The 19,442-nt window shown below is 39.5% G+C and overlaps 1 protein-coding gene across 1 annotated transcript; it reads right to left on the bottom strand.

The window, feature by feature from the left end:
- Positions 1-14,700: 14,700 nt before the first annotated feature.
- LOC132622070 (NAC domain-containing protein 37-like) lies at positions 14,701-19,065 on the bottom strand. The gene is made up of 3 exons (XM_060336590.1): positions 18,432-19,065; positions 17,544-17,819; positions 14,701-15,469 (listed from the first exon to the last, which is right to left on the bottom strand). The coding sequence occupies exons 1-3, from the start codon at positions 18,598-18,600 to the stop codon at positions 14,895-14,897; spliced, it is 1,020 nt and encodes a 339-aa protein (XP_060192573.1). The 5' UTR covers positions 18,601-19,065; the 3' UTR covers positions 14,701-14,894.
- Positions 19,066-19,442: the final 377 nt, after the last annotated feature.

The following is a 19,442-nucleotide window of genomic DNA, read 5'->3' as shown; positions in this document are numbered from 1 at the left end:
AGCTGAATCTTACTAGCCTCCCCTTTTTCCTTTAGAAGGAGTGTCCATCCATTTTTCATTTGATTATTTAGCAAAGAAGTTTTCTCTAGTTACCTCATCAACCTGTTCCTTCAAATCTATAATGGACACTACCATGTCATCGCTCTCTTGTTCTAATTCACTAATTTCTTAAGCTAGAGCACCCTTTTTTTCAATGTGACTATGATATGCATCAATTAGTACACTTGCTAATGACATCAATTTTTTCTGAGAGTAATTTTTCAAATTTTTCTAAACATCTAGAAAATTTACCTCATTCTCTTCATTGTCATAATCAACATCAGATTTATTCATGAGTGAAAAGGTTGATTTATATCTCGAAAGTCCATCATCAACAGCCATCAATGAAGCATCTCCTTGATCATCTTCATCTTCAGATTCACGAGGAATCTCCCCATTCTGCCAGAGCCTGTTTCACCAAGTTGTCAGTAGCTTTTCTTCTTTTGAATTTCATGTCAGGGATTGCTATCTTTTGAGTGTTGTTCTTATAGTAGTCCTGATTGTCAATAGGACATTCTCTGATGAAATGTCCAGGTTTTCCACACTTGTGTTAACAATCATTTCCTCTAGGATTTTTACTTGTGCTTCCCTTTCTTTCAAAACCACCGTTTTTCCAAATCATCTTTTGAAACCTTCAAGTGAGATAAGCCATGCCCGACTCATCGTCACTAGAGTCATTTTTAGCAGCATCTTTGAGAACTAGGTTCCTCTCTTTCTTTAGGTCCCTTCTTTCCTGATCTTGTTGTCTTTAAAGCTCATAAGTTTTGAGATTCCCAATGAGCTCATCAACGGTCAGTGTTTCCAAGTCCTTGGCTTCAGTAATAGCATTGACTTTTATTTCTCACGAACTAGGCAAAACACTAAGCAACTTACGAACCAATTTATTGGTAGGAATGATTTCACTAAGAGAATGGAGTTCGTTGATTATCGATGTGAATCTGGTATGCATATCATGAATGGATTCACCATCCTTCATTTTAAAAAGATCATATTCAGTGGTAAGCATGTCTATTTGGAACTTCTTTACCTTACTTGTTACCTCATGAGCAGTTTGAAGTGCATCCCAGATGTCCTTTGCAGATTGACATAACGATATACGGTTGAACTCATCAGCTCCAATGCCGCATACAAGGATTTTCTTGGCTCTGTAGTTCTTTTCAACAACTTTCCAGTCAGTCTCGTTATACTCTTTTCTTGTCTTTGGAACTGTGGCGGCACCAGGCTCATCTTTCTTCATAGGAACAAAAGGACCATCACAGATGATGTCCCACAACTCAGAGTCCTCAACCATAAGGTAGTCATGCATCCTTGTCTTCCAACACCCATAATATTTTCCATTGAATCTTGGTGGTCTTGTGCTAGATTGTCCTTCCTCTAGGTTTGATGGAGCAGCCATTTGAAAGATTCTTTCTAGGTGTTAACCTTTTAGAAATAACCTGCTTTCATACCAATTGATAGAATATACAAGTCCACCAAACAGTAAGAGAATCGGGTTCTCTATCTGTTCCATTTAGTAAAACAGAAAGTAAATAACAAAAGAGATTTACATGGAAAACTCCTTGCGCAAGGGATTAAAAACCACGACCTACCAAGTAGGATTTTCCAAACTTCACTGTAACTGAGCAACTTCATATTAAAACCTATTGCAACCTACGAATTAAACTCTTAATCCCTTCTGTTACACCCCGGAAAATTTTTCGTTCATGCACAGTGAATTGACTGACGAAGGGCATGATGCATACGATGTTTTGATAAGTAAGAAATAATATTTAATGATTCTAAATGAGATTTCAAGGACATTTGAGGAAGGAGGCGAAAGTTGTTAAGGAAAGCAAGGTATATGTTGTGTGTCGGGCAAGAATTACGAGTATCAAATTAATGATGTCTTAATGACATTTTGGAGAAGAATTATATTGTCCCTTATATCGGTAATTAAGTGTTAAGTAAGTTTCAAGAAGGACCCATAAGCCAAATATGGGCATAAGCCATCCAATAGGGCGAGTTGAGGAAAACATTTTCGGATGATCTGGTTTGGAGGGGTCCAAACGCTATTATAAAGTTGGAATTTGGGAATAGACCAAGAATGAAAGTTGTAGATAATTGAAAGAGCTTTCCAACCATAGGTCGTGGGCCCTCACAGCATATCGGAATCAAAAGTTATGGCCATTCTACGACAGAGAGTTCGGGGGCAGAATATCAAGTTCTGGCGCACTTTGCGGCGCAACATGCGGCCCGCAAACACGACATGCGGCCACGCAGTTCCACCGCAAAGTGTGCCAGTGAGAGTTGGTCAGCTGGCAAGCTTTGCGACATAACATGCGGCTCGCAGAGCATGCTTTGCGTCTCGCAAAGCGTGCCGCATGTTGTGTCAGTCCAGAATTTTCTGGACCACTTTAAATAGACCAAGCTCGACCAAAAATCATATTTTTCACCATTTTGGACATAGAAACCTCTAGAACCCTCTCTAACCTTCATCCACACGAAAATTAAAGGGAAATCCATGATCAATAACACCAAATCCATGAACCCAAGTGTATGAAACCTAGCCAAAGTTCATCTAATCAAGAAAAGCCCAAGGAAGGTGAAGTAGGGTTTTAGTGCTAGAAGGGAAACTCCACTCAAGGCTTGTTCAACCATAATCCAAGGTAAGTTTCATGACCTTTTCATGTTTTTTAAGGTATTGGAAGGTTAAAATACCCGAATTGTAGAAAAGCATAGCAAATGGGTCATTCAAGAGTGAATAGTGTCATGATTAAATGGTAGTTGGAAGGAAACATGAATGTTAGTGTGTGGTGAGTATGAATATGTTATAAACAACATGTAGACCATGAGATAAGTGTGATACATGATAAAATACGATAGCGAACCCAAAACCATAAATGTGGGAAAAATGAAGAGAAATGGTGGATCATGGTCATCGTATATGAATGATGATTGTTAATTGCTATATTGTAATTGTTGTTGGGAGTGTTGGGAGTTGATATGGAATAAGGGAAAAGTAGTATAAACAAAGGAAGTGCTGCTCAATTTTCTCTAGAAAGAGTGGTGCGTTCTTATAGTTAATTAACTAATGTTAGTACGACTTCTCTTGAAGGTAGAAACGTGGGCATCAAAGGAAAACAAGCAAGTGACACATTAGTAAACGACAAATGTATGTAAGGCTAGTCCCTTCTTTCTAAGGCATGAATCCTATGATATGACATTCCTTCCATCTTCATGTTTTTCCTATGTATCAAAAACTATGAGTCTAGGGATTATAGAGAGCATCACAAGATAAAGAAAAGGGACACGTTACGAGCATAACGATGTTGATGATGAATCCAAGTCTAGAAGTCATAAAGCTCATGATATGATATCCCTACGAAGTTAATGATCCTTATATGATTCCTATGATAGTATTTTCCTTACCTCACCATGACTTTCCTACTTTCCGGAAAACTAAGAGCCTATGTTCATGAATAGCCATATGGGATAAGATAAGAGGTATGGTACGAATGTAGTAATGATGATCATGAGTCTAAGTCTAAAGATACTAAGGCCTATAATATCATGGTTCTACAAGCTAATGATCCACATTACGATCCATTGATATTGTTCATTGACTACACTCACCTTATATGCTAATTCTTTCAAGGTGAGGCATAATGCTTATGAATGCTCCATAATGGACTCGGGGGTTCTCGACCTCATGTCACCCCGACATTGTTATAGATTGTCCACAAGCCTTAATGCACGTCCTATGACCAATATTCCGCAAACATTACGAGTCTATGTTCATAAAAGATTTCCTATGAGATAAAGGTGAGAGATATGCTATAGAAACGATAATGGTAATGATGAGCTTAAGCCGAAAAGATTATAAAGACTATCATACGATACTAATACGAAATTCGTGCTACGAATATGATGTGATTCTCTTTAAATTTAAATGTGTGCATTAATGAAAGGTTACGATACGCTTATGAGATGTAGGTGATGACAATGATAATGATGAGATATACCGATCCATGTTATGATGTATGTAATATGGTCGAGTCACTACGTGGCCGAATACGGATGATGTTTTATGTGTATGAGCAGATATGGTATTACGATGATGAATTATGTGACATGATGATGTATACGCTATGATGATTCATGTACGACGATTATGTGTATGTGATATATATATATATATATATATATATGAAATGTATTCATCCTTAAAGGTCGCGCAGGTTTTGCCTTCACCTTATGACTTATGATTTCTCTATCATGTCTATTTCTTTCATGCCTTACATACTCAGTACAATATTCGTACTGACGTCTGTTTTCTTTGGACGCTGTGTTCATGCCCACAGGTAGCCAGGGAGACAGCGCAGACCTATAGGAGCTATCAGCAGATTTTCAGGAGCACTCCATTATTCCGGAGGTGCTAATCGGGTTTATACTTTTGTGTCTATATATGTATATGAATTTTGGGCACGACGGGGTCTTGTCCTGTTCATATGTCTAGTACTCTAGTAGACGCTCGTAGATACGTATGTGTGGGTAGTATGGTCTCACGATGCTGCCATGGTGTACATGTTATTATTTTGGTAGCCGAAGGGCATACGTATATTATATAAAATCAATTATGTTCTCAAATCAAAAATGATTGTTTTATGATTGTGAGTTTATAAATGGTAAAGAAGTATATGATGACTATGGCGAGTAAGAAAATGAGTGGTGCTCGGTGGCCAAGGGAAAAATTGGAATTTTGGAAATTTGTCCCAAGAATTTCAATAATTAGCCAACAATTTTGGGCTCAATAATTAAGTGAAGTGAGGCCCAACTTTAAGGGGCCCAACCGGCCACAACTCACCCAAGCCCATGGATTAATTAAATTCCATGGGAAATTATTTTATATAATGGATAAATATCAAGAATGTTCAAGAAAGAGCAAGAACAAAACAAAGCAAGAAACTTGAGGGGGTTTCGGCTCCAAGAGAGAAAGAAAGAAAAGAAAAGAAAAAAAAAATTCCAAGCTTCAATCTTGATTCAAAAAAATTCATCTCTTTTAAAATTTCTACTAAGCTCAAGGTGCTCTTCAAGTTGGTATAATTATTGTGGCAAGAAACTACCAATTGTGGCAAGTGGAAGAGTTGGGAAAAGGTAAGAATCCATCCCTTCTTATTATGTTATGGAGCTTTGTTTATGTTGTGGAATGTAGAAATGAATAGAATTTGTGAAAATATGGAAGTTTGCAAAGTGGGTGTGTTTGTTGGAAAGTGGCCGTGTGTGTGTTGATGTATTGATGTAATGAGTTGAATTTTTATGATGTGTTCTAGTTGTTGTTATGATAGAAATTATATTAGAAATGAAAGTGGAATGAATTAGTGAAAATTGAAGAATGTAGGAGGTGGCCGTGTGGTATGGTCATGTGTTGATGGAGTATAAATTTGATCTTGTTTGTATATTAAGTATGTTATGGTGAAGTGAATGGAAAAGAGAACAATCTTTATTGTTTTGGAAAAATGGTTATCAAGTTATTGTAGGAAAGTATGCAACTTTGTTATGATTTATGTAAAAATGGAAATGAAGGTATCAAGAGGCAAATTATGATTATTGTTGATGAATTTGGAAAATGGAAATGTGTTATGAACTTGTATGTTGAAAGTTAGGAAAAGATTGGAAAAGTAGTGATTTAATGGAAAGTTGGAATGTTTGTGTATCTTATGAATATTATGTGAAAATGGTATGGATGCCTCCGGTGTATGTCGTAATGATTTTGATGGATAATGGATATGAAAATAATAAGTTTGGTTTGGAAATGCAAGTTTGAAACGAAAAATGTTTCGTTATGTCGAAAGATGGCTAATGATGCCTTAGTGTATGTTTTACTGTCCATTGATGTTTTGATGTCATTTCTGGGTTGTTGTGTTGATGAATTGAGCCGAGCTAAGTCTCGGGGATGTCGTATATACAGAGGAAATGCTGCCGAAATTTCGGTAGGCAAGTATGTGTAAAGTTGGAATATTGAAAGTTTGAAACTAACCAAATGGTTAACTTGACCATTTCCAGATTTTGGACGAAATTTGGATTGACGCCAAGCGAGCGTAACGCGTCATCGAGGTATGTGAAGCATTCCCCTATGTTCCTAGGCATGTTCTGGATGTGGTAGGCTCGGCCGCGAGCCTTAAGTACGACTCCGTTCCCCGAAATTCGAGACGGAAAACCGCTCCAATTCCTTCAATTCAATTGAAGCTATTTTCTTACAAATTGCCTTTAAAGTGAATTTTTGTACAAAACTTCCCTAAACGGAGTCGGAACACTTCCAAACGACTATGGATGACCTCATAAGGTCTATTATCAATAATCTACGTATGTAGCCTCGAGTTGGTCCGAGGCGGGCCCACAAGGCCCGATACTTTCTGTAAAATTTTAAATACTTCCGTTTTGGTCCGATTTTCTCTAAAAACTTCTGGACTATTATTTTGTGTATGATATGGCTATTTTTGTGTAATTTATACAAAATGATTTCTGAACATCTGAGAATCCGATTCTGATAATAATCTGTCGTGCCTTCCCAACTAGGATATAGGCGCGTATTATGCATACTATCTGGATATTCTGATTTTGGCTCGCCGTTTGGCACCCTTCAGTTTGATTGAGTCTGTATGTTGAGTCTGTATGTAAGTAGTTTCTCATTTATCGGTTCGTGTCTGTCTCAATGCATTCTTTCACTGCGACCCGGGCCAGGTTCTGTTATCGTGCATATTTCTCTGCATTGTTCACCGCGTCCCTCGGCGTACGGGCCGGGATCTGTATGTCTGTATGACATTATGATTTGTGTATGGGGATGGCGGCCAGGATGGCATATGATCTGATATGATTCTGTCTGTCCACCGCGTCCCGTACTAAGAGGGCCGGGTTCTGTTACCGCGCCCCCAGACAGGGCCGGGATCTGTATGAATGTATGTGTGTGCTATATATATTTATATAAGCACATGCCTCTGTATGATTCTGTATGACTCTGTACTACTCTGCATGCATAATTCTGTCCGACATATTTCTGTCTGTCCGTCTGAATTACGACTATGTCTGTATGTCCGTATGGATTCTGATTCTGCTCGTCTGTCCGTATTATGATTCCGTCTGTCTGTCCGAACCATAATTCGATTTATTTGTATGGAACACGATTCTGTATGTCTGTCTGGATCATGACTCTGTCCGTCAGTTTGATTTATGGTTCTGTCCGTTATATTTCTGTGACTCCGGTTCGGACTATGCTTATATCTGTTATGTTTCTGCTTTACATACTCGGTACATTTTTCGTACTGACCCCCGTTCTTCGGGGGCTGCGCTACATGCCCGCAGGTACCGACGCACCAGGTGATACGCCGCCAGCGTAGGTTTCTGATTCAGCTATTTTGAAGAGCTCCTTTGATCCGGAGCGTATATTTTTGGTATATATCTCCTGTCTTCTGTATACTCTGTATGTATGGATATTCTGGGTACGGCGGGGCCCTGGCCCGTCATATGACTCTGTATGTCTGTAGAGGCCTGTAGATAGATGTGTGGGTTACGGGTTTCGTCTGTATGTTAGCCTTGTCGGCTTATCCGTATGTTTCTGTATGTTCAGATATATATATGTTTGCGGGCGTGCCGTAGTTGTATCGGCCTACTTTTGTAAATTCTGTTTCAAAAAAAAAAAACTATGCGATACGAAATTCGGTCGGGTAGGTATGTACGGGTACCCAGCTAGGGTGCCAGTCGCGGCCCACAGGGTTGGGTCGTGACAAAAGTGGTATCAGAGCGGTTAGTCCTCGGAATGTCTACAGGCCGTGTCTAGTAGAGTCTTGTTTATCGATGTGTTGTGCACCACATCTATAAACAGGAAGCTACAGGGCATTTAGGATGTTACCCTTCTTTGGATTCTTAGATCGTGCGATAAAGCTGTGTGATTAGGATGATCCCCTCCTAACGATATGCTATGTTTTAGTGATGCCTCCGAAGAAGGCAACGGCTGCCCAGAAGGGCAAGGCAAGGATTGAGGCAGGAGAGACCAGCCGGGCCCCGAGGGTTACCAGGGCTAGTGTACAGCCTGCACTTGAGGATGTGCCCCCGTCGTCTGGATCTGTTACACCCCCCTTGCCGGAGGATGTCAGAGCAGCAGGAGCTGCTAATCGGGAGACGGCTCCACCGCGAGCTCCTGAGGTTCCAGTGCCCGAGCCTCCAGCTCCACAGGCAGGGGCGGAGGGTAGGGCCATGCGGGATGCGGTTCAGTTATTGACCACATTGATGACGGATCAGGTTCGCAGGCATGGATTTGGGGGTGGTCGTGCGGACAGGTATGAGAGCTCCAGGGCTCGTGAGTTTTTGACATGTAATCCTCCAGAATTCTCCGGGACAAAACCTGAGGAGGACCCCCAGGAGTTCATTAGAAAGATGGAGAGCACACTACGATTGATTAAGGCTTCGCCGACTGAGTCTGTGGAGTTGGCTTCGTATCGATTATATGAGGTGGCGGCAAATTGGTATGAGTCTTGGCAGCTCTCCAGGGGTGACGATGCTCCCCCAGCGGTATGGACCGGGTTTACTAAGGCCTTTCTTGACCATTTTCTACCACCAGAGCTACGGAGAGCTAGAGTTGATCGGTTCTTGAACCTGAGACAGAATGGTAGAAGTGTTCGCGAGTACAGCCTAGAGTTTGACTCACTGGCTAGGTATGCGCCCGCCATAGTAGCCGAGATGGCCGACAGGGTGCACAGGTATGTGATGGGACTAGACTCTTATCTGATTGACGGTTGCTTGGCCATGGCTTCTCAGCCAGGGATGCATGTAGCCCGGGTACAGGCATACGCCCAGGGCATGGAGGACCGACGTAGGGAGCGTCGGCCTGATAGGGGTTACGACAGGGGCCGGCCTAAGAGGGCCAGATCGGCTGGATATTCAGAGGGATTTCAGAGCGAGCCTTCCCAGCGGCAGGGTAACAGGTATTCGTCCCAGCCAGCCTACAATGCACCCCCACAGTTTTCGGGACAGAGCTCCAGAGTCCCAGGCCCACAGGTGAGCAGAGGTCCCGGTCAGTCGAGGCCACCCATACCCCCATGTTCTTACTGTGGGAGACCCCACCCGGGGGAGTGTTATCGCGCTATGGGCGCTTGTTATTTTTGTGGGAGCCCAGACCATCGAGTCAGAGAGTGCCCGCTTAAGGGCAGTTCAGGTTCAGGTTTAGTTCAGCCTGCTGGGTCCGTTGCAGGCTCATCTTCCCCTTCGACAGCTATACGCCCCACAGGGCGAGGAGCACCAGCGCCAGCAGGTCGTGGCAGAGGTCGTGGCGCAGCTTCTGGTTACAGCGGTCCTTCGAACCGCGTGTTTGCTTTGACCGGCCGGCAGGACCCAGGAGCGTCTTCGAACGCACGCCCAGGTATGCCAGCGATTCTTTTTTAGAGATATATGTATGGATAAGTCTGTATTTTGCTGCATTACGTGATCTTATACGTCTGGGTATTAGAAATAGTAAGGTAAATGTTAACTTGGTAGATACCGAGATTCAAAAGGCGTCATGGTAATTGTACGATTTAGCCGGGGGTGGGACCCGCTACAAAAAATTTTCCGAAACATTGCTAAGACCCCGAATTGACCTAAAATTACGTGGCAAAGGTCGTGCAGGGCAATCGACGAAATTATAGTAGCCCTAACGCGTCAGAATGCATGAAAGTTTCGGAGTTAAGTGTGCTCAAGCCAGAGCAATTCTGGGATGGGTGACCCCCTGGGAAGTAATGCAAAGTTTTGCCCAAGTGTAAGTATGATAGATATAAATGGAAATTTGGGGTAACCAAAAGGAAAATAGAATGTGTGGAGTAATTAGTGCCCTTACAGAAGTCGCGCAGACTGATGCGGACTAAATGGGCGGAAATAAAAAGGTGCAATACCGCTCGGGAAATTGAGCGAATTCGAATAACAGTCAGAGACGTTTGCCAGTAAGATATTAGTAGATATATCTGTATGTGTGTATGTGTATGTGAATGTGTATGTGTACGATTTTCGTCTGATGCCTGTATGGATCCAGAGCCGAGTCCCGGCGACTGATGTTGTGATAGACGGAAGGTTTTACTAAACCGAATACATGAAGCGAAGAAGGGACGACGATCTGTATGACCACTTGGCGAACAAGTTTACGAATAAAGGGAAATTTTCATGAATCACTAGAGCCTTAATAGGAGTGATCTGACCCTAATTCGGATTCTCTCTGTTATACTTTTGCACTTCCGATTCTGATAGGGCTCCGTCTATTACGCCTCTATGCTCCTGAACTCGATTACGTTCCCATCTGATAGATCTTTGCACATCCGATTCTGAATCTGTTTCTGGTTGACACCTCTGTATGCCTGACTCTGGATATGAATCCGTCTGATATGCCTCTGTACGTCTGATTCTGATTTCGAATCTGTCTGATACCTCTCTGTACGTTGGACTCCGATCTCAGATTTGTCTGACATACTTCCGTACCTCTGATTTCGACTATGAATCCGTCCGCCATAGTTTAGTACGTCTTCCCCCGATTACGAATCCGTCCGATATGCTTCTACGCGTCCGGTCCTAATTCGGAAGCTGCTGGTATGAAGTGTCTGGTATGAAGAGGGATTACGATAATGTGGTAGGGAACTCAGCAGAGTAACAAGAAATGATATTGACTATGATATCTGGGAAGCGTTCGTCTGTTACAAGAATATAGCTTATGGTTCGATGATTATGTGGGGTATGAGAAAGTATATTATGGAGGCATTTGAATCAGTGATGTGAAAAAAAAATTACCCCATAATGTTGGTAGAGAAGCCATGTCTGAAAGTCAGCAAAGAACGATTATAAAGAGGACCCTCCCGAAGTAGTATGATGCCCCATAAGGTCAATTTAACATTCGAGGACGAATGTTTTAAAGGGGGGGAGGATGTTACATCCGACATTTTCGCTTATTCGAAAAATTCAAGAAAAATGGACTTGTGATGAATAAGGCCACAATTGGACATTTCTTGGTATGAATGCGTAGGTTATGAATACAATGGTGTGGAATTGCGAAAGGAGGCCAAGGGAAAAATTGGAATTTTGGAAATTTGTCCCATGAATTTCAATAATTAGCCAACAATTTTGGGCTCAAAAATTAAGTGAAGTGAGGCCCAACTTTAAGGGGCCCAACCGGCCACAACTCACCCAAGCCCATGGATTAATTAAATTCCATGGGAAATTATTTTATATAATGGATAAATATCAAGAATGTTCAAGAAAGAGCAAGAACAAAACAAAGCAAGAAACTTGAGGGGGTTTCGGCTCCAAGAGAGAAAGAAAGAAAAGAAAAGAAAAAAAAAATTCCAAGCTTCAATCTTGATTCAAAAAAATTCATCTCTTTTAAAATTTCTACTAAGCTCAAGGTGCTCTTCAAGTTGGTATAATTATTGTGGCAAGAAACTACCAATTGTGGCAAGTGGAAGAGTTGGGAAAAGGTAAGAATCCATCCCTTCTTATTATGTTATGGAGCTTTGTTTATGTTGTGGAATGTAGAAATGAATAGAATTTGTGAAAATATGGAAGTTTGCAAAGTGGGTGTGTTTGTTGGAAAGTGGCCGTGTGTGTGTTGATGTATTGATGTAATGAGTTGAATTTTTATGATGTGTTCTAGTTGTTGTTATGATAGAAATTATATTAGAAATGAAAGTGGAATGAATTAGTGAAAATTGAAGAATGTAGGAGGTGGCCGTGTGGTATGGTCATGTGTTGATGGAGTATAAATTTGATCTTGTTTGTATATTAAGTATGTTATGGTGAAGTGAATGGAAAAGATAACAATCTTTATTGTTTTGGAAAAATGGTTATCAAGTTATTGTAGGAAAGTATGCAACTTTGTTATGATTTATGTAAAAATGGAAATGAAGGTATCAAGAGGCAAATTATGATTATTGTTGATGAATTTGGAAAATGGAAATGTGTTATGAACTTGTATGTTGAAAGTTAGGAAAAGATTGGAAAAGTAGTGATTTAATGGAAAGTTGGAATGTTTGTGTATCTTATGAATATTATGTGAAAATGGTATGGATGCCTCCGGTGTATGTCGTAATGATTTTGATGGATAATGGATATGAAAATAATAAGTTTGGTTTGGAAATGCAAGTTTGAAACGAAAAATGTTTCGTTATGTCGAAAGATGGCTAATGATGCCTTAGTGTATGTTTTACTGTCCATTGATGTTTTGATGTCATTTCTGGGTTGTTGTGTTGATGAATTGAGCCGAGCTAAGTCTCGGGGATGTCGTATATACAGAGGAAATGCTGCCGAAATTTCGGTAGGCAAGTATGTGTAAAGTTGGAATATTGAAAGTTTGAAACTAACCAAATGGTAAACTTGACCATTTCCAGATTTTGGACGAAATTTGGATTGACGCCAAGCGAGCGTAACGCGTCATCGAGGTATGTGAAGCATTCCCCTATGTTCCTAGGCATGTTCTGGATGTGGTAGGCTCGGCCGCGAGCCTTAAGTACGACTCCGTTCCCCTGAATTCGAGACGGAAAACCGCTCCAATTCCTTCAATTCAATTGAAGCTATTTTCTTACAAATTGCCTTTAAAGTGAATTTTTGTACAAAACTTCCCTAAACGGAGTCGGAACACTTCCAAACGACTATGGATGACCTCATAAGGTCTATTATCAATAATCTACGTATGTAGCCTCGAGTTGGTCCGAGGCGGGCCCACAAGGCCCGATACTTTCTGTAAAATTTTAAATACTTCCGTTTTGGTCCGATTTTCTCTAAAAACTTCTGGACTATTATTTTGTGTATGATATGGCTATTTTTGTGTAATTTATACAAAATGATTTCTGAACATCTGAGAATCCGATTCTGATAATAATCTGTCGTGTCTTCCCAACTAGGATATAGGCGCGTATTATGCATACTATCTGGATATTCTGATTTTGGCTCGCCGTTTGGCACCCTTCAGTTTGATTGAGTCTGTATGTTGAGTCTGTATGTAAGTAGTTTCTCATTTATCGGTTCGTGTCTGTCTCAATGCATTCTTTCACTGCGACCCGGGCCAGGTTCTGTTATCGTGCATATTTCTCTGCATTGTTCACCGCGTCCCTCGGCGTACGGGCCGGGATCTGTATGTCTGTATGACATTATGATTTGTGTATGGGGATGGCGGCCAGGATGGCATATGATCTGATATGATTCTGTCTGTCCACCGCGTCCCGTACTAAGAGGGCCGGGTTCTGTTACCGCGCCCCCAGACAGGGCCGGGATCTGTATGAATGTATGCGTGTGCTATATATATTTATATAAGCACATGCCTCTGTATGATTCTGTATGACTCTGTACTACTCTGCATGCATAATTCTGTCCGACATATTTCTGTCTGTCCGTCTGAATTACGACTATGTCTGTATGTCCGTATGGATTCTGATTCTGCTCGTCTGTCCGTATTATGATTCCGTCTGTCTGTCCGAACCATAATTCGATTTATTTGTATGGAACACGATTCTGTATGTCTGTCTGGATCATGACTCTGTCCGTCAGTCTGATTTATGGTTCTGTCCGTTATATTTCTGTGACTCCGGTTCGGACTATGCTTATATCTGTTATGTTTCTGCTTTACATACTCGGTACATTTTTCGTACTGACCCCCGTTCTTCGGGGGCTGCGCTACATGCCCGCAGGTACCGACGCACCAGGTGATACGCCGCCAGCGTAGGTTTCTGATTCAGCTATTTTGAAGAGCTCCTTTGATCCGGAGCGTATATTTTTGGTATATATCTCCTGTCTTCTGTATACTCTGTATGTATGGATATTCTGGGTACGGCGGGGCCCTGGCCCGTCATATGACTCTGTATGTCTGTAGAGGCCTGTAGATAGATGTGTGGGTTACGGGTTTCGTCTGTATGTTAGCCTTGTCGGCTTATCCGTATGTTTCTGTATGTTCAGATATATATATGTTTGCGCGCGTGCCGTAGTTGTATCGGCCTACTTTTGTAAATTCTGTTTCAAAAAAAAAAAATCTGTGCGATACGAAATTCGGTCGAGTAGGTATGTACGGGTACCCAGCTAGGGTGCCAGTCGCGGCCCACGGGGTTGGGTCGTGACAGTGACACCTTCCCTCTTACAATAACTCTATTGTAAATCCTTTACAATAACTCTATTGCAAAGAACACACCTTGACTAACTCTAGCCAAATAACAACTGAGAAAAGGTTGACAATCCATCCTACCATGACACTTCTTGAAAGTAGTGTAGGAATATAAATACAAAACCAAAATACAATGACTCAACAAAGCTAAGGACTTAAGACATCTTCAGTGTTGGATCTGGTCTTTGTGTTTGTCAAAACTTTGTTCATTAGGATCTCCTGGAGAACAGTGGCGGCTGGCACTTTGGAGTGTATGATTTTCAGATTGCAAAGTGTTAGGGTTACACTTGTAACATGTTGTTTATATAAGGGAGCATGTGAGATGATGTGAAAGAGACATTTTATGTAGTTTTGACCTCTAGCAAACTGCAGTTGTGCTGCTGCACTGCTACTAGTCGGTACAGTGCAACATCTTTACAGCTGTAGAGTTGACCCTGCAATGGCTAGGGGACCTGATCGTATTTGGTCCCTATCTGGTTCCTCGAATATGTTTGGCAAATCATCAAAACACGAAATACCATAACTTATCAATTTCCAACTCAAATTAAGAATATTGGATGGATGAATATTAATTAAGTAATTCTTTTCAGTGCTCATCCCACAATCAATATGTTTATACAAAACTACATATATATGTATAATTAATATTCTAAGACATTTATTTCTCCTCATTTATCAAATATGCAAATGCCAATATCACTGTTACAACTTGAACTCATCAAGTCATCAACTTAGGCTCTTCTTCCCTTCCACTTTGTAAAAGCAGCATTCCCAAATCCGAACCATTGTGAGGTTCATAGCTTGAAACTCCGTCCTCATCATAAGAAGATTTCTCATGACTATCGTGGCTTAATTGAGAAGCAACAAACTTGTCGAGGGCTCGCCAGTCTGTTACTCTATCATTGACATTCTTATTTATCTTTCTCCTTTTCGTAATCCGCCCGTCTTCTTCACAGTTATTCTCCGAGGCCAGTGAGACGGAGCTTATCGGTCTTTTCATGAGTGGCACGGTGGGGCTTGCTAGCTGAGAAAGCTGAACAAATTGATCTGAATGTAAAAAGATGAGATTGTTGTTATTATTATTACCGGGTTCTATCTCTTGCTTGCATAGTGAATTCTGGCTCATGAAATTTTGAGGAGGAAGTTGTCTTGGAATATTATCAAGAGGACTCAAAACGGAGCTGACTCCACTTGGTTCATCATAAAGATAATTTGATTCCCATCCTTCTCCAATATTGGTCTTTGTTTGGCCGGTTATTCTCTTTTTAAATGCTCGACAAACCACCCAGCCTTCTTCCTGCAAGATTTTAACCAAAATTAATTAGTTAATTCTCTTGTTTCTTTACGTGACAATGTTTGACTGGTCACGGAGTTTAAACACTAAGAAAGAAATAAGGATTTTTGAAGCATGTACAAATTGAACATTAAGGATCCTCCTAGTATGTTGTAATCAAAGCATGTCACATCATATCTATAAGAGAGTGTTATTAAGGTTAAATGAAAAGGTTAAACTAAAAAGTTTCTAAATTTAAAGAAATATCAATATTTTTGTAAGGCTTAAGAAGAAAAGAGTGTGTAAAACAAACAAAAAATAGCCCGACACAATGTATTTCGCGTTCAAACAGAACTCAAGAAAGGTCCACATCTCAAAGGAATGCAGGAAGTGTACCCTAACACTACAAAACAATGGATAATGTGCGGAGGTTGAAAGTCACAATTTCCGGAGGTTTTAGTCTCTTTTAGTAACTAGGGGAGGCTAAAAGCTCCGCGAATTGTTATTTTCAACCTCAGCAAATTATCCATTTTTTTATAGTGTAACTCCCAAGGCTCCTCTTTATAAGAAAATTAATGGTGTGATAATATAAAAATGGAATGAGTGAAGTAGTTTACTTTAATTTATAATGATAACTCATCTCCAAGTGTCATCACTGTTATTATTTCTTATTGACTTTGTGAAAAAACTTCATCTTCATAAAGTGCCTGTACAATTGAAAAAACGAACGTGCCTTTTAATTATTTTCGTCTTTTTTTTTCTCAGTTTTGTTGGAGTGCATGCTTCCTTTGATTGTGTGGTAAAGGAAGAAAAAGATAGTCAAAGGGGAATGTAGGAGAATTGGAATTTCTCTTTTGGAAGATTGAATTAGTAAAACCTCTACGACCACTTATTAGGAACTCCAGAGAAAAGTAGATCCATTTGCTTAAATGGGATGCCTCTCGACTTAGAGGTGGTAGGAATCTTATTCATTTTCTACACGTATAGTTGGACACATTATATACTATAGAATATACTAAGCATAAGTGATTGAATTCCTAGGCTGGAATAAGGGGCCATTGATAGATGATAAGGAGTTAATTCACTAAAAATATGAACCATACTTCTACGACAAAGAACTTATGTCCATGGCTTTTAAGAAAGAAAGGGTTAAGTTAAATATGTAGTAAGTAATATCTTCAAAATAAATGCATTTTAATTAACTTCTTGTAACCTGTTAGTAGTTTTATTTTTCAGATTATTAGAGTACGTTTCGTATAAAGAGTTACTCTCTGTATTACCGTTTATATGAAAAGTTTTAATAGTCAGACAAATACTTTGACATATTTTAGACCATAGTCTCAAAAGTATTTATTTTTTTCTTAAACGTCATACTGATTCAAACTATGTCACATAAATTAGAACATAAGGAGTACTTGTTACTTTTGTTTTTCAACAGTACCTGTTACTTCAAGTAAATTAATCTGAGGGCATAAAAATATTACTCCCTCCGTCCCAAAAAGATTGTCTTACTTTCCTAATTAGTTTGTCCGAAAAAGATTGGCACATTTCTATATTTATGCACAATTTAACTTTATGAGATGATTTACAGTCACACAAGTCTCTAAGGCTTGTTTTGCACCACATATTTTAAAAGTCTTTATTTATTTCTTAAACTTCGTACCAAGTCAAAATAAAACAATCTTTTTGGAACGGAGAGAGTACTATATATTATCAGTACTTCATAAAACTTAAATTCTGAATACGAAAGGTTTATACTCCCTCCGTCCCAAAAACATTGTCCTCTTTTGACTTGGCACAAAGTTTAAGAAATAAAAGAAGACTTTTGAAATGTGTGGTCTAAAATAAGTTTTAGATATTTATATGACTGTAAATCATCTCATAAAGTTAAATTGTTTCTAAATATAGAAAGACAATCTTTTTGGAACAGACTAAAAAGAAAAGGAGGACAATCTTTTTGGGACAGAGGGAGTATTACTTAAGATATTTCCTTTGAAGAACTCCCAAGCATCTTTCTGATTTGACAGAGAAAGTGTAGAAGGGAAATATGATTTCTTTTTCTCAAGAAGGATAATATAGTGAAATTGAAGCTACTTGCCTGTGGAGGATTATTCTCCTCGGATTCAAGTCGATATTCATGCATGATCCAGTCAGTTTTCTGGCCATTGGGTGCCCTTCCTCTATAAAACACGAGTGTTTTCCTCATCCCTATGAGTTTCGACTTATCGTAAACAGCCTTGTCTCTTCCAGTAGCCTTCCAAAACCCAGCCATGGTTGCCCTATTGGTTCTTGTCCCTGTTGGATACTTCTTATCCTTGTGGCTGAAGAAATACCACTCATTCTGCTCTTCATATCCGATCCGGCATTTTTCTGCTTTTTTCAAATATCATTACTTTTGTTATGATTAATTTTAAAATGGAACACAAAAGGGAAATTAAGTACTCGGATAACTAACAACCACAAGAGATAGAAACGAAGATGTTTAAGGAAAAATTGTTTGGGAATTAAGGCTTGCATTTTTGGAAAGACTAATAGTAAGTTGTTAAATCGACAACGAAGAATTGCTAGTTGAATACATTAAATTAGCTTGAGACGGACTTGTACTTAGAAATTAATCAGATGCTTCCTCAACAACTATCTTTAGACTGTACTCACAGCATGCTCCCTTGTCTTTGGCGAGTTGAAAGTTGTTCCGCTAATTAGAGTTTTCTTTAATTTTTTTTCCTTAAAACACATACAACTGAAAATTTTGTTAGAAATTTAGAGTCTGGGTGTAAGAGTTGGAAGACATTCCGCTATTTAGAGATTTCATCATTCTTTTCCGGTTAAAACAAACACAACTGAAAAAGACCATTAGGACTCTGGGGGTAATTGAATAACTTCTAATTATTTAATGTAAGTTAATAAATTTTTGGAAAACCTGTACATGTTCACAAGTTAGCTAGTCTGCAAGAAACCCTAATAACAAAACAGAAATCGTACCTTGAAGATCCCATGGCTCAATTCTGTAGAGATCAATGTCTCTAATAACATCAAGATCAATCTTTTGGGCTGCAATTTTCTTTCTAAGGTAGTATCCCACAAGCTCTTCATCCGTTGGATGAAACCGAAATCCGGGTGGAACACATGATGATTCATTTGTATCCATCATGACTAGTACTCCTGTTTAGTGATTGATCTGCATCAAATTCATCACCAAGACTAGATCAAAACCATTACAACTTACTCTCCGCTTCATCATCTTTAAATCATAACCTCAATAGTACCCACGTATTTAAGGTCGGTGAAAAAAAAAAACGTACGGGGACTGCATCATCAACCCTACAGATGGAGAGGTGACAAGTGTACTCATATATACTCCCTCCATCCCAATTTACATGACACTTTCGTTTCTCGAGAGTTAATTGGATTAGATCAACTCAATATTTTAAAACTAAAATTTAGATACTGTTAAAAAACTATACACAAAATATTATAAGTTGCAATTTGTCTCATGTCAATATGATTAAAAAAAACATTTGAAAATGTTAATCAAAATTTACAATCTCAAAAATAAAAAATATCATATAAATTGAGATAGAGAGAGTAATCATCACGCCATATTTGGTGGTAAGCAACATTCCAGAACTTATCTCTTAAATGTTTTATGTATATACAAATAAGCGCGTGTTAATATAAAACCTTTTAACCTTTCTTTTTGAAAAAAAATTTTGTGCGTGCCACATGTTCTTAAACTAATGGTGGGGTTAAAGAAACGGAATGATGAGTCTTTGCTGTTGAGGAAAACCAAGGAGAGACAGTCAGTTGTGATTTGAAGGTATGAATAGAACTGATCAAGAAACGGAGAAGTAAAAGTTTGAGCTAATAATGATGATGTCTTGTGTACTGAATGTAGAGAAATGATGTATCGAGAACGGACCCTTCACGCCTTCACCACGATATTATAAACAACGGAAAAGGGCCTAAAATACCGTCGAACTATTGAAAATGGAG

This window comes from Lycium barbarum, chromosome 12 (assembly GCF_019175385.1).
Source record: "Lycium barbarum isolate Lr01 chromosome 12, ASM1917538v2, whole genome shotgun sequence".
NCBI classification, from domain to species: Eukaryota; Viridiplantae; Streptophyta; class Magnoliopsida; order Solanales; family Solanaceae; genus Lycium; species Lycium barbarum.
The sequence above is the reverse complement of the archived record's forward strand: the minus strand, read 5'-3'. Positions and strand labels throughout refer to the sequence as shown.